Source organism: Pituophis catenifer, unplaced genomic scaffold (assembly GCF_029215685.1).
Source record: "Pituophis catenifer annectens isolate HBS135680 unplaced genomic scaffold, rPitCat1.0.hap2 SCAF_8, whole genome shotgun sequence".
Classification (NCBI taxonomy): Eukaryota; Metazoa; Chordata; class Lepidosauria; order Squamata; family Colubridae; genus Pituophis; species Pituophis catenifer.
In genome coordinates, this window is record NW_027256888.1 from 20,374,769 (window position 1) to 20,396,112 (window position 21,344).

The window sequence follows — 21,344 nt, forward strand, 5'->3', positions numbered from 1 at the left end:
ATAAAATCACATTAAAATTAAAAATACAAGTTATAACTAAAGATGGGGAGGAAGGGAGGAGACTATGGGGGAGAGGAGGGAACTGCTATTAGTTGAGCAACCACCAGTGTGAAATTTCCCCATTGGAGCCCCAAGCCAACTGACAGAGCCAGGTCTTCAGGCTTTTGCGGAAGTCTAATTCTCTGATGCAACAAGCTCGTGGATAGTTTCTGTTGATCCTTAGATATTCTGCCCCATCATGAACTGGACATTACAGATTGTCTGTTTACAGTCTCTTTCATTTCAGTTGCCAATTGACAACAAAGATGTTGATTCTATTGTAGCTTAGATCTCGTTAATAATTGCATAGGAAAGAGCCAATCTGACAGCACTCAACTGAAATTATAATTACAACTGAATGACCAGGATTAACAACACTAGCATGGACTGTTCCCAAAGAAAATGGGAAAATATTGTGATTAGTTACCAAATTGATTCATCATTAAAGTTAACCTTAAACACGGGCTAAAACCATAACATTTTCAAAAATTATATCTGTACGTAGATGGGAAGTAAAACAAGGATAAGGAATATGAGCCACTTCATTACTGAATTACAACTTTCCCAATCCCAACCCTTATGGTGTGGGAACCCCCCGGCCTCTTTGAGAATGAAGTATTTTGAAGAATATTAGAAGAGGCAGAACATTATATTTTCCCAAAGGAGAAATGGAGAAAAATATTAACAAAGGCAGAAAGCAGCCCCATAGCCTTAAACAGAAGCCTCAAGTCTTTAGAGATGGATATTTTGGTGCCCATTAAGAAATCCAGGCCAGCCTATTCATAAACAAAAATGCGTTCAGCCCAGCTCCCCCAGAGTTGGATTAAGAATTTACATTTCCCCAAGGAAAGAGCATGACATTTAGGACATAATAGGATTTACCCACCACCATTAGAATAGCAAAAGAACAAAGCTCACTACATTGTACAACCCCCTGGAGCATCTCAAACACAAAACCCCAGAAACCTATAAAGATCCATGCACTCATTCAGCCATTTTGTCAGCCACCCCAGAAAATTTGCTGTTGTCACTGAAGTTTCTGGAAGCCAAATAAACCTTTCCTTGCAGCCAATCAGCCTCCATTTTATTTCCAGCACCTTTCTCCCGTCTTGGAACCAGACTAGATTTTTCTTCCTACAATGGATTATGGTGAGGAATATTGGTAACCATAATAGAACAATATTTTAAGATCCACAGGTTCCTTACCCACTGGAGTGCCAAATGTTTCAAAAATATTTCTTATGGTCTCATTTAAAATGTTTCCTTCTGGCACCCCAGGTCTTCTAAGATCCATTTTAAAATTGCAGCAATATACTGCACTGTACTGTCTTGGAAAAGGTATCAGAAATGTTTGATGATATACTGAAAAAGTATATGAAATAAGGCTAAATGCCTCTTGGCAGAAATAAATCAGTTAAGAAATGCTTCAAAGAAAATTTTATTATGACCGGTTTATTCTTGGAATATAACATAATCAGATGATTTTGCCAAGCTGATTCACAATTTACAGATTACTGCATTTGCTTTCTATATTTATAATTTATACTTTTCTGCTTCATTTGAATTTTTTTCATAATATCACTGAATTTACAAAATGTGATATATGAACTTAAGATTTTATTTCATGGATTTTGATATGTTTCTCACAGGCCTATATTTATAATTCTTTAAATGTTCATACAAAATATCTGTCAAGCCACACACTCTTGGTGTGTGTGTGTGTGTGTGTGTGTGTGTGTGTGTGTCTCCATCCATCCATATAAATTGATTCCTATTTCTACAGGAAATGAATTATAGAGAAAGAATATGGTGGGAGGAGCTCTTTTGACATCAGTATTCCCATCCCTCAAAATAGCACTACTCCATTTTCTTTCCTATCCTTCAACCAGAGAGAAACCTTATTTATTTCACAGTTTCTAGAGAAATTTTCTAACTATGTGCCAGTTAGTCCCAGAGCCAGATATTCCTAATTCAGAGCCAGTTGTTAAAGAATTATTTCAGCAAAGGCACTACCATGTTTCCCCGAAAATAAGACTGAGCCTGATTTTTGGGGTGGGCCTAATATAAGCCCTATCCTGAAAATAAGCCCAGGCAATGGATGTGGCCAGCACAAGAGCCGGCCCCTTGGTGCAGCACAAGTACTGATAAGTCCGAGCGTGGAGGCAGAGGCGGGCGGAGAAGACAGGCTGTCCAGACGTGCTGTGTGGCTGCCTGACTTACAGAAGTCTCATGGGAGGCTTGCACGGTGGCATCAGCAGCAGGCGGAGGCAGAGGCATGGGCGATGGGGGAGGCAGAGGCATGGGCGATGGGGGAGGCAGGTGATCCCAATGCCCCACATGGGTTGCAGTTTGTTTGGCATGGCCACAGGCAAGCCAAGAGACGGTGGGACGGAGTGGGCAGTATATTGGGATCGCCTCTGCCTCCACCTGGTTCTGCTGCGCACTTTTTGCCCAGAGGGAATTGAAGCTTTGTCTGTTTGCAAAGGAGACACTTTGAAACAGAGCTAATCGTTCCATTTCAAACCATCCCCTTTGCAAGAACATGAAGCTTTTGAATCTCCTTAATTTTTCCATCCAGGCAAAAATGTTTGGTCGCCTATGGGGGCACTTGGGAATGGAGCGATTTGCTCCATTCCCAAGCGCCCCATAGGCGACCAAACACTTTTCACCCAAATGGAGAAGTGAAGGAGATTCAAAAGCTTCATGTGCTTGCAAAGGGGATGGTTTGAAATGGAGTGATTAGCTCCGTTTCAAAGCGTCTCCTTTGCAAGCAGACAAAGCTTTTGAATCTCCTTCAGGTGAAAAGTATTTGGGCAAGTACCACTGGCTCCACCCTCTCCGTCCCATTATCTGCTTGCCTCATTTGGGGCCAAGCTCTCAGCACATCCTGGCCTCCACCTGCCTTGCCAGGAGGGTGAAGAGCCCCCAGAAGGTGCTGGCAGCAGCTAGGCCAGCAAGCAGGGTGGGTGGAGGTTGGGGCATACTGAGAGCTTGGCCCGTTGCAGACAGTGAGACAGAGAGGGCCGGGCCAGCAGTAGCTGCGCTCCCACTCCCGTTGGCTCCCACTCGACGCCTCCTGCACTTAAAAAAAAATAAGACGTCCCTGAAAATAAGCCTGCAAGCTTATTTTCAAGCCCAAAAGAAAATAAGACTGGTCTTATTTTCAGGGAAACACGGTATCAAACCTATAAAACATATGAAAGGGCTAATTGGGTCATGTTCATGTATATAAGGATATGAGGTTTGAGTAGATATAAAGGAAAAGGAAAGTTTGTCTTCACTTGTTGGCATAAGCAGAAGAGCTACTCTGCTGTCAGCTCTGAAACCTCTTGAAGCCCAGGGGACATATATTGTTAGAGGAGTGTTTATTTTATTCCAAATTCCTGAACAGTTTATTATTTCTTTGACTGTATGTCTAACCTCATGTTCCAACATAACTGCATATTTAACATTCAGATCTACCCTTTGTAGTTAGGAGAGAAACATCTTGAATTGTTGTATTTGGGTACTATGGAGCATTCATAGCAATGGGTTATATGCTTGTATATGCCTCAACAAGCATATAAATGGAATTTCATGGCACCAAAAGAGTCATACAGCGCAAAGAAAATGTTGAATGTGACTGAAACAGACTGCATATAAGAAAGCAGTAACTTTTTTTCTTTTTTCAGTTCTTCTGTATAGTAATAGCGCAGATCATAATTTCTGATGAAAACTGGAAAGATTTATAAGATCTAACATAATAGTGAATAGCTAAGATTTATCAAGCAATTTTGATATTGGCATCTTCTATGCTATCTAATAGCCATAGAATCATTTTGTCTCTGATCATTGTTAGGATCCATAATAAAACATCCAAAGCAAATGTCTACTCCTGCTTAAAGAAATCCACCACTTCCTATTGAAGTGATCTTTAACTTTCTACCAGAATATGCCTTCTGGTACCTTTAAAACCATTATTTTTTGTCCTGCAATCTGGACAAAATCCTCCCCTCCCTTCCTCCAGCTTCAGCCTGTGTTTACATCTGCTTTAAAAAAGCTTACTACATATTAACATTGGTATGATTATAACTCTTCACACAGAATTCTAAATCATAGGTGGAATCCGCATGCGAAACAGGCTTGTATCGAAAATGTGCCTTTCCAGCAAGTGAATAGTAAATCTAGAAGTCATCCTGAAATTTTCCAAAGCGTTATTTAATCAAGGGACTCTAAAATTTAAACATTTTTACAAATGGACTATTTGTGTTGCTTTGTAATGTCATTGATTTGTTCCAATTATATACTAGAGCCTGAAACTATATTTAAAGCATCCCAACAATTTTTATATCATATCAGATGAAAAAATAAGGCTAAAGATATGTTGTTTTTAAAACTGAAATACTGGAGCTACTGTTTATGGGGAGGAAGAGGAAAAGTAGTGATTGAAGGCCGGACTGAGTTAATGAACTGGAACCTAACCGGAAGGGGAGGCGTGTCTTAAAGAAATATTAACTCAGTCATTGGCCAAGGACATGAGAACAGCCCACTCAATGGACTCTCTGGGCGCAAGGGAGAATAATTGTTTTCTCTGTCAGAAAATTTATCCTTGCTGCTAGGTTGGATCTCTTTAACAAGGTCTCAACCATTACTTCTTGTCCTGCCTTCTGGTGCTTTGGAGAATCAATCAATCGCTCTTCACTGTTACAGCCCCTCAGATACCGGAATACAGCTATCATGTCAACCCTAATCCTTCTCATTGTTAGGATAGACATATCTAGCTCTCTCAACTGATCATCAAATGTTTTAACTTCCAGACCTCTGCAGAATTTCCAGGTTTCATATATTTCATATATATCTATATAATTTGCATTAGACTAATCCTATTCAATTTCTTCTTACTTTTGCAGAATTAGGCAATTTTCTGACTTAAAGTCCTTTGATATAAATACAGGAAAGAGAAGAAACAATGCAAATATAATGGAATACAAATACAAAAACAAAAATGCATGTCCCATTAGTCACAAATTTATGAAATGTATTATATAATATGATCTAAAATAATATCTAATTCTCTGCATTATTAAATATATTATTCTTTTATTACCATGTGCTATTTTTCCTCATTTCAGTGCCTCTGAAAATCAGCTATATATGAAGGACTAGAACAGTGTTTCTCAACCTTGGAAGCTTGAAGATGGGTGGACTTCAACTCCCAGAATCCCCCAGCCAGCAGCGCTGGCTGGGAGATTCTGGGAGTTGAAGTCCACCCATCTTCAAGCTTCCAAGGTTGAGAAACACTGGACTAGAACATTGCAATGAAAAAGTTACTTGTGTAGTTTGTCCTCCCATTAATAGGTATGTTGCACAGCATGAAGTCTGTGGTATCATCAGAAGCCCTATGTGTGGCCTCCAGATCTAGAAACATTGTTTCCAAACTTGATAGTACTACCCTGTTTCCCCCAAATAAAACATCCCCTGATAATAAGCCCAATTGGGCTTTTGAGTGCATGGCAATAAGGCCAAGCACTTATTTCAGGGTTCAAAAAAATATAAGACAGGGTCTTATTTTCGGGGAAACACAGTACATTTCATTTTAATATAAATTGTAAATGAAATGAAATCTTCTATTTCTCTACCCATTTTTTTCAGATTATGGTGCTAGCATAACTCTCAAAGGACAAATATGATTCTTAGTTTGGTTTTGTGTTTGAGTTATGACATGGAACAATGAGCCCTAATTAATAAACATACTGGCACTTGTGAATTGGAGTAAGCATGTCTAGTTATTCAGAAATATTAGGAACTATAAGAGTAATGTGTGTTTGTTAAAAAGAGAATTGCACAGGATCTACTCAGGACTGAAAAACGTAAGAACTGAATTAAATTAAATGGTGCCCTATGATATTAATGTTATTATTAAGCTCAACTGGCAAATAAAGTATACCAAAGCAAAATAATTTTTGTGGTATCCAAGTTCTGTATATCCTTTCTGTGTAATTCTTTTTATTGAGTTCAAACATAACCATAATGCATTCAAAGTCTTTATATACATATATTTGATTCAGAACTCCTCATATTTTGCCTTAACTGTGCTATGTTAATACTGTTAAGCAAAGATTGTACACATTTTAATCTAAACAGTTAAAATTATTTGAGAAAACATTTATTGCTATTACACAGAACAGGGTATATATACAGTATGTGCTTCTTATAAAATGTGTGCCTCCCAAACTTAAAATGCTGTTTGAATACAGATTTTAGATTTGATTATTCAATATATTACATATATTAATTTATAGACAATGATAGCAGTAAGTGGCATCTTGTGTAAACTAGTTTTAAAAATTGTCAACACCATACAAGTAGGAAAATAACAATCCTATGTATGTTTACTCATATGTCTTGCTGAATTCATTGACATTTATCTAGATAGGTGCAAATTAAATTGTCATCTAAATGACATTGTTTACCTCTTAGAATTTCCATAATCTTTGGTATTATTACCTGACCAAAGCATTCTTGTTGATGTTAAGGAACAAATATTGCAATAGTGAGTAATTTCAATGGCCTTCACATAAACTGGATAAAACATATATTATTTTCATATATATATATATATATATATATATATATATATATATATATATATATATATATATATATATATATATATGTCTTTGGTTATTCGGGTTTTCTCCCGCGTAAAATTGGAGGTGTCTTGGCAACGTTTCGACAAAGTCTCATTCGTCATCTTCAGGCTGGTGCTTTCGGCTTCGTGCTTCTAGGAGCAATGTGTTGTTGTGGCCCCGCCCTCCGAGCCTATCTCATCGGAGGAAGAAGGCTCCGAACATGAAGAAGAGGAGTTGGCCAGGCCTCCCTCTCCAGGCCCCTCCCCTCTGGCACTGCCTCAAGTGCCGGCCAAGGAAGAGGAGATTAGCCAGGAGCCAGGTGTCTCCGATGAGAGCGAGGGAGGTGATCTGTCGTTCCTGGATCCATGCCAACGAAGGCATGATAAACGGTTGCAGCAGTTAAGGAGGCATGCCAGGGATTATAACTGAGTCACTGGACCACACCCCAGAGACTATATAAGAGAGTGTGGTGGCCATTTAAGACTCTGTGACGAACAAAAACTAACTCTGGCTAGTCACTTGAACAACGCCTAAATCTGCCGAAGGTTCCTTGTTTTGAACTGGACTATTTGCAATTTGTATGTATTTTTCTGTTTATCTGATGAAGTAAAGCCCTTGGCAGTCGATGCTCGTATAGCTGCCAAGTTTTAGATAACAACCTGTGTGCGTGCCAAGTGCTTTCTTAACCCTCGGCTGACTGTGTTTGTGTGTGTGTGGAGACGGGGACAGAACATGTGTGATCACAGCTGTTTCTTCCTTTTAACTGCCAGTGGGGGTGTGAACTGATTGGATGGGAGCTTGGCTGTGTTCTGATTGGGTGGAGGTGTGTTCTGATTGGTTGGGGGTTTGGCTGTGCTCTGATTGGATGGGGGGTTGGCTGTGCTCTGATTGGATGGGTGTGTGTTCTGTTTAGGTGGGGGCTTGGTTGTGCGCGGGTTAGTCTGAGTAGCAGGGGGATTTGAGCTGATGAGCTGTGTTGCTGTTGTTTGGCTTCGTGTTCATGGCTGTGCCACCTCTTCATGTGGTGTCAGTCTGCTTCATGTATGGATTGGAGGGGTTTAAGGTGGCTAATGATGCAGCTGTGGTCTGGCTTCTGGTCCGTGGTCGTGCCTCATCATCAGTGTGGGTTTGAGTCTGCTTTCTTTGTGGATGTGTGGTGGTGACATCCTGTGTGGCTCTTGTGAGTGTGGGTCTGGTGTCATTCTTTGTGTTAGGGACTCGTTTGTCAATAAGGGCGGGTTTCCAAATGGCTGGTAGGCGGGAGGTATCATCTCGTTTATTCATGCTGTGTGGACATTTTTCTATCTCGTGGCTTCTCTGATTATTCTGTTGTTAAAGTGTTCAGTTTTGGCAATAGTTCTGGTCTTTTTAAAGTCAATATCATGTCCTATGGCTTTGAGGTGTTGGACCAGGGAAGAAGTTGGTTCCTCTTTTCTGACTGAGTTCTTGTGTTCTTAAATGCGTGCACTTATTCTTCTGTTGGTTTGTCCGATGTATGTGGTGGGGCAGGCGGTGCATGGGATTTCATATACTCCTTGATTTTCTAACTCAATTTTTTCTTTGGGGTTTCTTAGGATGGTGGATATTTTTTGGTTTGTGCAGAATGCTGTCTTGATGTTGTGTTTGTGGAGGATCTTGCTGATTCTGTCTGTAGTGCCTTTTATGTATGGGAGGAGGGCTTTGCCGTTTTCTTGTTCTCTGTCTTGGATTTCAGTGGGGGTTTCTTTTTGGATTAGGTTGGTAATCTTATTTCTTTGGAATCCATTGGATGTTAGTACGTTAGTGAGAGTGTGTAGTTCGGTTTTTAGGTGTTGTTCGTCAGCTAAGCATTTTGTTCTGGAGATGAGTGTCTTGGCTACGAAGTTGATCTGTGCTGGGTGGTGGTGTGAGAGTGCGTGCAGATAGCAGTTTGTGTGTGTTTTCTTCTGGTAGATGGTGTGTCCTAGGGAGCCATTGGATTTTTTGTAGACTAAGACATCCAGGAAGGGAAGTTGGTTGTTCGCTTCTGTTTCCATGTTTCCAGTTTTTCTTTCCCACTTCCCAACTTCCTCACACACCTCAACAGCCTACACCCCAAAATACAGTTCACCATGGAAACAGAAGCGAACAACCAACTTCCCTTCCTGGATGTCTTAGTCTACAAAAAATCCAATGGCTCCCTAGGACACACCATCTACCAGAAGAAAACACACACAAACTGCTATCTGCACGCACTCTCACACCACCACCCAGCACAGATCAACTCCGTAGCCAAGACACTCATCTCCAGAACAAAACGCTTAGCTGACGAACAACACCTCCTCCCATACATAAAAGGCACTACAGACAGAATCAGCAAGATCCTCCACAAACACAATATCAAGACAGCATTCTGCACAAACCAAAAAATATCCACCATCCTAAGAAACCCCAAAGAAAAAATTGAGTTAGAAAATCAAGGAGTATATGAAATCCCATGCACCGCCTGCCCCACCACATACATCAGACAAACCAACAGAAGAATAAGTACACGCATTGAAGAACACAAGAACTCAGTCAGAAAAGAGGAACCAACTTCTTCCCTGGTCCAACACTCAAAGCCACAGGACATGATATTGACTTTAAAAAGACCAGAACTATCGCCAAAACTGAACACTTTAACAACAGAATAATCAGAGAAGCCATCGAGATAGAAAAACATCCACACAGCATGAATAAATGAGATGATACCTCCTGCCTACCAGCCATTTGGAAACCTGCCCTTATTGACAAACGAGTCCCTAACACAAAGAATGACACCAGACCCACACTCACGAGAGCCACACAGGATGTAACCACCACACATACACGCAGAAAGCAGACTCAAACCCACACTGATGATGAGGCATGACCACGGTCCAGAAGCCAGACCACAGCTGCATCATTAGCCACTTTAAACTCCTCCAATCCATACATGAAGCAGACTGACACCCACCATGAAGAGGTGGCACGGCCACGAACACGAAGCCAAACAACAGCAACATAGCTCACCAGCTCAAATCCCCCTGCTACTCAGACTAACCCGAGCACAACCAAGCCCCCTCCTAAACAGAACACACACCCATCCAATCAGAGCACAGCCAACACCCCCATTCAATCAGAGCACAGCCAAACCCCCAACCAATCAGAACACACCTCCACCCAATCAGAACACAGCCAAGCTCCCACCCAATCAGTTCACACCCCCACTGGCAGTTAAAAGGAAGAAACAGCTGCGATCACACACATTGCTCCTAGAAGCACGAAGCCGAAAGCACCAGACTGAAGATGACGAATGAGACTTCGTCGAAACGTTGCCAAGACACCTCCAATTTTACGTGGGAGAAAACCCGAATAACCAAAGACCTAAATACAAACATCCCCGAAAACCTCAGAAATATATATATGATAATATTAACAGTTGTGCATTAAAAAAACTAGGCATAGAATGAACCAGAGGCAATTCTGAATTTAAGTTCATATAGTCCACAGATGTAAATATTGTTTAATTGACTAGAAACAGAGAGCACAGTGTCATCAAAGTTAATTTATACATAACTAGAAAATTGCTAAGGATAACCATAAAAAGGACCCTAGAAGGAAAAAAAACCCCAAGAATTGGATTTCATCAGGCAGGTATGAAATCCAGAAATTCTGAACTACAATGCCATAAATTATGGCTTTTGGATCTGTGTTTATAAATGTTTTAGTCTAAACAGCTTCTTGACACCCTTAGCCGAAAGTAGACTATAATGTATAGCTGCACTTTCCAATTTCTTATGAAATAATTTAGAAAAATTCACTAAAACAGCTGTGACATTCATCTAGCTGGGCCTGTGTATATCACCTATGTACTTAATACTTATTTAATTTTTATACCATCTATTACTTTATTAATAACTCAAGGTGATGAACATACATAATACGCCTTCGTCCTATTTTTCCCACAACTACCCTGTGAGGCGAGTTAGACTGAGAGACAGTGACTGGCCCAAGGTCACCCAGTTGACTTTCATGCCTAAGGTAAACTCAGCTTTCTATCTTCTAGGCCAGCACCTTAACCACTACACCAAACTGTTCTCTTAAAAAAAAAAAAGCTATGGTATGTGCTCTGATGCTCATACAGCCCCAGATGCAGGTATAGAATGCTGAGAAACTGTTGTGAAAGCTGATTCTAAAACTGGGAATTTGGAGAGGTGCAAAGCACACTTTATCAAAAAACTGACTTCAAAGTTCATTGCTAGAGGGACAGAATTCTTCACAGGCAGATTGGCTCTGTCTTGTTACTGCTTCAACTATTCTTTTTTATACACTGAATATATTATCTCAATAAAAATTCTACGTAGTATGCAATATCTTTTTATCTAAAATTTAATACTGGATTTCAAGTGATTAATAAGCTAAAGTGCTATTATGTTTTGTTAATAAAAGGAAATCAAAACTCAGAACTTATAAACACACACACACATACATACACACTATTTTGTCTCCAAAATACAATTTAATCCACTCCTGTTGATGTCCCCAAGAAATTTGTCTTGTCTTCTTCAGCATCTTTCTTCTGAAACCAGGCTTTTGTACTTTTCCCTTGAAGATAAGCGTCAAGAAAGTAACAGATTCCAGGTATATCGCCTGGAAAGTTGGGAGGAAGTTCTTGTCTTGAGCGAGGAGTAAACATGAAGCCAGGGTGATCCTTTATCAACCTGCAATGAGAATGAAAAGTATTATTAAATATTTCAGATATTACCTGTAGATCTCACCAGCATAGTTAGGAGAATGGAAGGGCTATCATCAGTAGATACAAGGTAACAGGGTAAGAATTTGAAAGAATGCCAGGGGAGAGAAGGAAGGTTTCAGATTATTGTTACAGTGGTAAGAAACAAGCAGCAAAACCAAGTACTTGACATGGTAAGCTACTATACCTGTAGGTAGTGGGGCTAACATTTATTTTCCTAGGGACACTGCAAGACTCAAACTTGTTGGCAAGTGTTACATTGTTTCCAAATAGGCAGTAACGTGGCATTTTCACACCAACAACACCAGCAAAAACAGAGCCAGAATGTAGTCCTATACGCATCTTTTATAAGAGAGAAAGAAGAAAGCGATGTTAAAAATCATAATCACATTTAGCAAAAATGAAAACATCATTGAATTCTATCTATTTCTATATGTCAGGATGAATTGTGAGCTCAGCTTGGAAGCTGTATTCAGTGGATTCTAATGAATATGAAATACTGAGATAATTCAAATCTATAGTATATATAAAGATTCAACCAGAGCCTATAATGAAGAAACATCAAAATCCCTAGTCTCAAACATGTATGTTATCACTATTGCATGTGATAATATAATAATATACTAAGCATTATATACAAAATAGTCTAAGAGCAAGCACCATATCTCAAAACCAATTGTGAAAAAAAAAATAGTTTTCCTGTTCTCATAGCTGTCTTCTACTCAAATGTGCCCAATTTTACAAGCTTGGGAAATTTTAAAAAAGCAGGGCAACAAATTATCTGATGTCATTCATCTGTCCTGCTATTGAACAGTGAAAACCTCAAGTTAATATAAAATACAATTCACAACAAATAAGATTAATGCATCATTAATATGAAACATTGCTTGCATATTAAATTAAATTAAAATGTATGAGGAAAAAGTATACACAGTAATATTACATGGGACAGTAACAATAAAAGGAGATTTCCTTAGAGCAGATGATCCATTGCAATAACATCAGCCATCTCTCCTGTTGACAAAAGAGTGGCTAAATGACATAACATTAACACACGAGCGGAAAAAAAAGATGTTAAGGTTTGAAGTCTGGATTTGTTATACATAAACTAGGGTACTAGTTTTATTTGTATCAATGGCATTACTTTAATATCCAACTAAAAACCTGTTAAGAATTATGTTCAGGAAACCCAACTGTGAGTCTTCAACTGCAAGTATCACTTTGGGAGAAAACTGATACTATACAGAAAATAATTGAAGTCATGTTCAAATAGCTTGCTAACCTTGATGGATTCTCCATGTGGTGACATCACTTCATTGGACAGATCCATCATTTTAAGTGCCATTAGTGCAATCTGAATCGCATGGGTCTCATTTTCTTTATGTAAGCCTCCAGCTACACAATATGCATCTCCAATGGTTTCTACCTAAACATTAAAATGAACAATTTATAAGATGAGAAAATTAAAAAAGGAAACCCAAAACACAATTTGAAATGCTTTTGTCCCAAACCGCCCACTATTCCATTTTTTTAGTCAAAATGCATAGTTCTCTTATGCAATCTATCCACTGGTGAATATTTTTGCATAGCAAAGTCTGATTCATTTTTGGTAATTCTTCATTATAATAAAAATGTTATGTCAAAATATTTACCTTGAATTCTACTTTTTTGAGGCACTATCAGCAATCCCAAAGCACTTACTCATAGTGTAATTGAGATCAATATATTAATTTCAAGGTAAATATAGTAAAGATTGCATATATTTTCCCATTTTACAGCTAAAGCATCAGCTTCTAAGTTACATTATGCTTCCTACTTGATTACACCTACAGTTTAACTGCAAATAAGCATGCTCCATTATATGTTTTAAACCTCTTATAATTTTGAATCAAAATAGTTCTTCATATCCCATTCACTTTTTGCAATTATTTCTCTCGGGAAAACCATTCTTTACCTTGTAGATATCCAGTTCTCCACACTGATAATCAAAGCGAGTGTAGAGCTCGTTAAGCATGGTGATAACCTGCATGGGTGAACACTGAGAACAGATTGCAGTGAATCCTACAATGTCAGAAAAAAGCATTGTGACATTATTAAATTTCTTGGCCTGTACAACTTGTCCTTGCCATAGCTGCTGAGCAACTTCCTCAGGGAAAATAGAGCACAAAAGATCAACTGTCTTTTTTTTCTCTTCTTCAAGAGCTTGGTGAGCTTGTTCAAGAGTTGCTTTAAGCTTCCCTAATCTTTTCTTCAATCCATCTTGAGCTCTGGCTTGTTCGCCTATTAAAACAACATCCCTAAGTGCATTATGAATTGGAATATCTGAAAGATATAAACCACGTCCTGTGAAATCTTCCAGTCTATCCACACAAGGAGATCCCAAGAACAAAATGGTATTAGATTCGATAATGTAAATCATTTGTCCTTTAAGATCCATAACCTAAGCCAAGACAGAAAAATGAAGCATTGAGAGAATTCTGAAGCTACTTAACATATACAAAGATAACAAAAATCAACTTATTTACTCTGTGGTATCTATCCACATTCCAGGAAAATTGGTCTGGATTACCTTTCCTCCATAAACAGTTCTGTATTTAATAGTGTTTGACTTTATAATGCCTATATTCTACCTTCTTTATCGTCTGATAAAGTTAGTTATAAATGTTTAAGTTTTTCAAAGTATCTCTAGACTCTTACAATTTTCATCAAGATGAACATCAACTATTAATCTGAAGAACCAATGCTTTTCACAAATGCATGCAAGAACATCTATTGTACTGACAGAAAATGGACATGCATAGAGGAAAGATACAGATTCAAATATTTAACATGTTTCTCTCCTTCATAAATTTACAGTGAAGAGAATTAAGTGAAAACCTAAAAAGGTGGGGTGACCTTTTTAGGTTTTACACATCATTTACACATATCAACTGATAAGCTGGGTTCATTCATAATAAGTCATAATTTTATTTGTTTTATGGACCATGCCACTGTAGGCTATGAATCATGGTTGGTGGCTTATTTATCCTAACAAAGGTAAGCAAACTGTAGCTCACCACAATACATACAAGTTCAATCACAGTCTCATACCTTAAAGAAAAATGGATTTAATGAAGAAATGAAGAAAAAAGATACATCCAATTCTTACCCCCGTTGACTTTTTAAGAACTTTGTCTCCTCGTCTCACTCTTATAGTAAACTGCATGTTCAGCATTGTCATGATCCCACTAAATGTGCAATTTATTTTAGGAGCTAAAATTTCAAACCACTCATCAAACTGCGGCTTTGCTTGAAATTCTCTTTTGTTTAATAATCTTCTGATGCCATTGCCAACTTGCAAAATATCCATGGCCTTGTCAAACATGCAATGGAAAGGAAAGGTCTTACAGAACATAGAAGTAGGAATTACAAGAGAAGATTGGGGTTTACAAGGTGATAGTGATGGCTTTGTGCTTTTGATGTGCACAGAATATAACAAATAAGGCTGATCAATAAACTCGGAACTGTCCTTGCAAAAGCTGGGTGGCATTACCATTATTTCCACCTCCATGTCATACAAAATGAGAGCTGCTGCCTTAATAATACCAGACAGGATGAGGGTAGTTGGTTTTTTGGGGAAAAAATAGTATACATTTAAAAAATTGGGATCTTTTTCCAAGCACAAAATTGAGACTTCTTCAACTCTGCCCATTTTCCCAGCTTCATGGCAATGAGAGCTCTGCTTCAGAAGAGTACTGAAACTGTTCAAAAAGTCTTTCAGACTTCCCCCAACAACTCCAAGAATGTGTTCATCTTCTTCGTAACATATTTTGAACAGCTCTTCACCAAGTGATTCTCTTAGAACAGTGACTGGAATTCCTGCCAGTATAAAACATTTTGATTACTGATATTGTTTTAAATACAGTCTTTAAATTCCCCCAGTCAATATGCTTTTGATTTTTAACATACGGTACATTCGCCTTTCATTTCCTTTGTCTAACCCTGTTTTCTATTACTGAACACTTCAGATAAATAACTATTTTACATCACTCTCTGAAATCAGTTTTTCTCTCCTGAGACCTTATATATTTGAAGCAAAGTATTATTTTTCTTCTTGTGCATTTTTTTTTGTAAAGATCTGGTGACCATTTATATTGGCTGTTGCAGAAGAAATATAACCACCAACTAGGTACATGCAACAAACTTTAGGATGTAATTGCTCTACAAGTAATTTGCTTGTACCAAATTATTATTGGTACAAGTGGCAAATGTAAAATGGGTCATAGGTGGATCTTTAACCCTTTTAAAAATTTAATCTGCTCATAGCCATTTGACCTTCTGAAATGAAAAGGACAGAGATGCAAATGACGAATGAAATGAAAAATCTAAGGATAAGGAAAAAAATAAACTCTCTGATTGCTGCTTTTCTCTTACTAATCAAGGGAACAGATTCTACAGATTTGGAGTTCTGTCTTTGCAGCTTAACATTTAATTTGAATTTGAGATTATCTGAGATAACATTTAATTTGATGTTTTCCACAGAGAGACACCATCAGAGGAGATCTTCATTCTAATCTTTTATTCAGAGAGCTGTTTGTATGCACATGCATGTGAATAACAAAAAAAGATAATAAAAAGTGAAGTGTAAATTTCTTAAATACATACATACATACATGGGTAGCATTGTCAAGAATTTCATGCCATGCTATCAGAGTATAAGGGACATAAATTTAGCTGTCAATGTTGTTGATTGTCTGTTCAATTGCATGCCTTTCTTTTGACAGTAAGACATTTAAAAAGACTCTATGTCAGTGATGGCTAACCTTTTTGCTGTCACATGCCAAAAGCGGGGGGAGTGCAGGGGGTCACGCACACACGTGCCCACACCCATAATCAAATGTGCCCCGCCCCCCATGTATGTGCGCATGCCCCCCCCGCACTTCCCCCCCAGTTTTGGCACATAATGGCACAGTGGGCCCGGTAGGCCCGTTTTTTCGCCCTCCCCAGGCTCCAGAGGCTTTCTTGGAGCCTGGGGAGGGCGAAAACAGCCCCCCCCGGCCAGGCCATCCAGAGGCTGGAAATGCTGTCTTCCGGTGGGACAGGAAGGGCCAAAAATCAGCTGTGTGCTCTAGAGCTGAGCTAGGGCAACACTTGCGTGCCTACCGATATGGCGCCGCGTGCCTCCTATGGCACGTTCGCCATTACGGCTCTATGTCATTAGTAGTCTTGGTAGGTTATTGGGGATACTAAATAAACTGATTGTAGTGTTAGCACTTGCTATTCATAAATATATAATTACCTGCCAAATCTGCATTATCAGTGAGTAGATTCTCAAAATCTTTTCCCTCATACTGTCTGTAAAGGAAGAAAAATACAATTTTAAAACTGCAATTGTCTAGCAAAGACAAAATAATATGTAAATATACATAATTTTAAAAAACAGTAAGTAATGTATCAGAGTTTAAATTATAATCCTCATTCTTAGTTTGTTTTCCATTTATCACAAATTAAATGATGACCACTCTAATCATATATCCATATTCACCCATTAAATTCTGATCAAATATAAATTTAAAAACTGATAGAACATGCAGTCAAATCAGTTTGCTTGAAATTGCAGTGCCACAAATAGATCATAACACTTGTTCTGATTATATCTAATTGGCTAGATCGAGAAGCAGCCAAAATGTTAAGAAATGGTACAATCCAACTGAAGTCTGCCTCTTTGTATCTTCACTAAACATATGTAAACTTTTAAGCCAGGGATGTCAAACTTGATTTCATTGAGGGCCGCATTATTGTTGTGTTTGACCTCAGGGGGCCGGGGTGGGTGTGGCCAGTTCGACGTCACTCATGCTGGGGAGTTCTCTGCCAGCAAAAACAGGCTCCCAAGCTCCATTTTCAGCAGCAATGGCATCCTGCAACCCTCTGCCAGCAAAAACAGAGCTTGGGAGGGCCACCCGCAGCCCTCCCGAGCTCCATTTCCGCTGGCAGAGGCACCGCGGGCTGGTCCTTCGCTATTTCCAGGGTGGCCCCACAGGCCAGATCTAAGCGTCTCGGAAGCCGGATCTGGCCCCTGGGCCTTGAGTTTGACACCCTTGTTTTAAGATGTCAGTTTTCATGACTCAGGACAGCACCACTTGAAAGGAAAGGCAAAGGGCACAAGCTATTTTCAAAGTGAAATATTTCAATATTCTAAAAAGGAGGTACAACTCAAGATTAGTCTCTTAACCCTGTCTTGATGAAAAAGTCCAAATTTTGCTATTAAATTATAGTTCAAATTCTTTGCTATTTAGTACAGAAGAGACCGTTTTATAGATCAGCACAACTGAGTCACCGGGCCTGAGCTGCAAAAATCTAGATGATTACAAGATGGCAACAAAGATCAAATTTTATACACATTTTTATTGCCATCTTGTGGTCTTCTCCATACTTGTACTTATTGGATAAATGGGATAGAAACCTTTGCTAACATACAGAAAAGTCACTCAGAGATCTGTAACTTCATTTTCTATTTTCTCCCCATTTTTGTAAAAGAATATAAAAGAATATAAAGTGTTACATTTAATAATATTAAAAACCTTTGTTTAATAATATACATCACTCTACCAACAGTATATTAAGCATTACAATCCAAAATACCGAGAGAAGAAACTATACTATAAAGCCGCAATTAAGTTTTACTTTGTAAGTATTAAAACTTAGTCATTATATAATAGGAAATTGAGATTAATGAGGTAGCATTAACTGCTAGATAAATCTATCACTCTTTTTGAATTTAAATGGTGCAGCCACTTACCCCATTTCTTTTATGTTATTATTGGCTAGGCTTCTTTGAAATGCAAGATACAATTTTTCATACTGAAATGAAAAAGGTTATATTAAATCAGATGTCAATACGTAATACTGGTGTCAGAGTGAACCTGGTCTTTTAAGCAGAAGGAGAGAAAAGGCACAAATGTCATTTAGCTCAGGTGTAAATCCATTCTATATATTTAATAGAAATATATGCTTAAATAGGAAGGACTCTTTCGAAGGATCTGCATATAATGTATGACTCTTTGTCAACCACAGTTTAGATCGAGAGTACTTTCTTTACTTTCTTCAAAGACAGGCACAGTGATATTTACATAAGCCAGTAGCAATACTGAATCCAGGAGCATCTCTCAGCTGTGAGCTCTTGTTTAAGATAGAATTCTAACTCATACAAAACAAAAATATACGAATTTTTGGATTGCAATCGAATTCTCAACTAACACATCTGTCTTGTTTGCATAGTACACAATTGTTTCCAAGATTCTTCATCAAAATGACCATATTTGCATACAGATCATAAATTTACAATTTTATTTTAAGATATATTGAAATAATATGCTCACCAAGAATAGCTGTTATTGCACTAACATTTTTTTAAAGGAGCAGTGCACTTGTTTTTCAGAATCATTCTCTATTATTGCTCAGCAATCCAACTCAGAGATTATGGCTTTAAGAGATTTCTTGTTAGCAAATTTCCAAGAGGAATGAAGGGACTTGTAGGGTATCTAAGCAATTAAACCAGCTCTTTGCACAATGCAGGATATCCAAAGATAGTTATCCAGACTCCAGCTATCCTGAATAGATGATTGTCCAGACTCCTATTATTTTCGGTCCATCAGAATGGCACACTTGAGTAGCTACTATATTTAACATCTCTTGCCATTTTCATTATTTATTGCATCAAAATTTTAGACATTTAATGGAAGGAAAACAGGTATGAAGGAAGATTATGTTGCCTGAAGAAAAACGTTAGTGCTGACTTTAGTATTTTACATTTGAAATGAATACCATATAAATAATATTTATATAATATTTAATGTCCTTAATAAAACAAAATATAATTGACAATATTTTTAAAAAAATATATCAAGGATTTTTTATTTCTTCATTTATTCCACAATTTCTGTTTTTAAAAACTCAAATAAAGTAATAAACATAGACATTTATTGGCATTTTTAACTTGATTTAATTCTATTTCAGCTATACTGTATTCTCCACAATTCTTAGAACAATCTCTGATTGACGTCAATGGACACATATAATCAGATCTGGGGCGTGATAATTGAAAAATATTTCCAAGTAGAAAATGGGTAACATAAGCTGATTTTCAGCTAGTAGAAAGAAAGGCTAACTTTTAAATACCATATATCTGGATCTATCTAAAAAAACCCACACAACTAGGTGCAATTTAGTTCTATATATCATATAATCAATTCACTAGCATACTAGAATATTTATCAACCAATTTAATATAAAGTTATGCAGGTATAACAGAAAACATCTTGATGTCAGAGTCAATATCCCACCATCCATATACATACTAGGTTCCTACTCAGGGGTGAAATTTACTTACCTTCCCTAACAGTTCACCAATGTGCACGTGCAATGCATGCACTTGCTCTGCTCCTGCGCACCATTGTCTGCGTATGCGCAGAGGCTTAAAATGTCGCAAAAAAGCGACGTTATGATGTTCGTATGGGTGGGCAGAGCCTCCCGCAGCCGCTGCTACCCATTCACCAGAGCCAGATAGAACTGGCTGGATTTCACCCCTGTTCCTACTCTAACAAAGAATGTAGTACGAAAATATTGAAAAGTACTTTAGAAATGACAGACTATGCATTTTACATGCTTAAGGTCACATATCTCATGTTCCACTAGATGATCCCAGATAATGCGATTCAAAAACACATCTGCTTTAAAGATCTATAAGAACTGCTGACAGGAACAGGAAATTAGACTCCATCCAGATGTTTTAGATAATAATTCCCATATCTTCTGCCACTGACTTTCCTGACTGAAATTTATGGCACTTAAAAACAAAATGATCATGGGGCAACAGGTAACTTGATTAATCTAAACTAAAGCAAAAGTACTATCAAGATTGATGGAATAATAAGAAAAAAATTGCTTTTCTCTCTAAAAAGTACCCCGAGACATTTTTTTTCTTATCAATGTATATAATATTTATGTAATGTGGATATTATTTACTAAGCAGAAAGATTTTTTCAAAATATTGTTAAAAATATTTGAGAGGCAGGTTTAGCTGGGAAAAAGAAATAAAATGTATTTTGCTAAAGCAAAACCCCCACCTCATTAGCATATATTAATGCCTCCATCATTACTATGAAGGCAAAGTCAGAACTCTAGGAACCAATTTCTATTGCTATACAAATGAGTGGGCCCTGAAATGTATAAAAAATAATAGGTCCATTTAAATTTTGTTGTAATGCTCCTGACATAATTAATTCTGTACCCTGAGTTTTGCTAGGTTACTAGCGAGTGTGAAACTTGTTAAGTAACTGATAAATCAAAGTATTGTACTTGAGGTACCTGAATCAACATGTTTCTAACAGTCTAGAAAGCGGTATTTAAAACAACAACAACAGGATTTTCCAATTGATATTCCAAACAACTTACTTCTGGAGAGATTAGCTTGTAAATGCTCTCAGCTAAAGTATGCAGAAATACTCTGTTCCTGCTGATTTTCCTTTGTGGAAGGTTTCCATGAGGGACTTTCTCTCTGCAGATGGGCAAAGGAGCCTTAGAACTGTTGGGCACTTCAGCACATTCTTCCTCATTTTCATCTGGAATGCAACTTTGGTTGAGCAAGGAGAAAGGACATTCGCCAGTGATCTTCAGCTCTTTCAGTTTTGTGCAGAACATACTGTACAGATCACTGTTATAAAATGTTGTGTATATCTCTATTTTGTGCTTAACGTGGCCACCTCCATTAACCAACCAGAGAAGAAAGAGCTAACAGCAGGAATTCCTGTGGCAAATTACTTATGACTGTAAAATCAACTTCCAAAACAACTTTATCTTTATTAGCCTGCAACGAAAGAAGGGGGAAAAGTGAAAGGAGACAAATAGTATTATATTATACTTCACACTATATTGAAGAACCAGCATAATTTCTCTGTTCTCAATTTTTGATATCTATTTTTTTG

The 21,344-nt window shown here is 37.9% G+C and overlaps 1 protein-coding gene across 1 annotated transcript; it reads right to left on the reverse strand.

Moving 5' to 3' along the window:
- Positions 1–10,180: 10,180 nt before the first annotated feature.
- GUCY1A1 (guanylate cyclase 1 soluble subunit alpha 1) lies at positions 10,181–21,060 on the reverse strand. Its single transcript, XM_070948412.1, has 8 exons — positions 20,815–21,060; positions 18,161–18,222; positions 16,661–16,716; positions 14,531–15,240; positions 13,337–13,822; positions 12,665–12,808; positions 11,570–11,724; positions 10,181–11,350 (listed from the first exon to the last, which is right to left on the reverse strand). The coding sequence occupies exons 1-8, from the start codon at positions 21,058–21,060 to the stop codon at positions 11,149–11,151; spliced, it is 2,061 nt and encodes a 686-aa protein (XP_070804513.1). The 3' UTR covers positions 10,181–11,148.
- Positions 21,061–21,344: the final 284 nt, after the last annotated feature.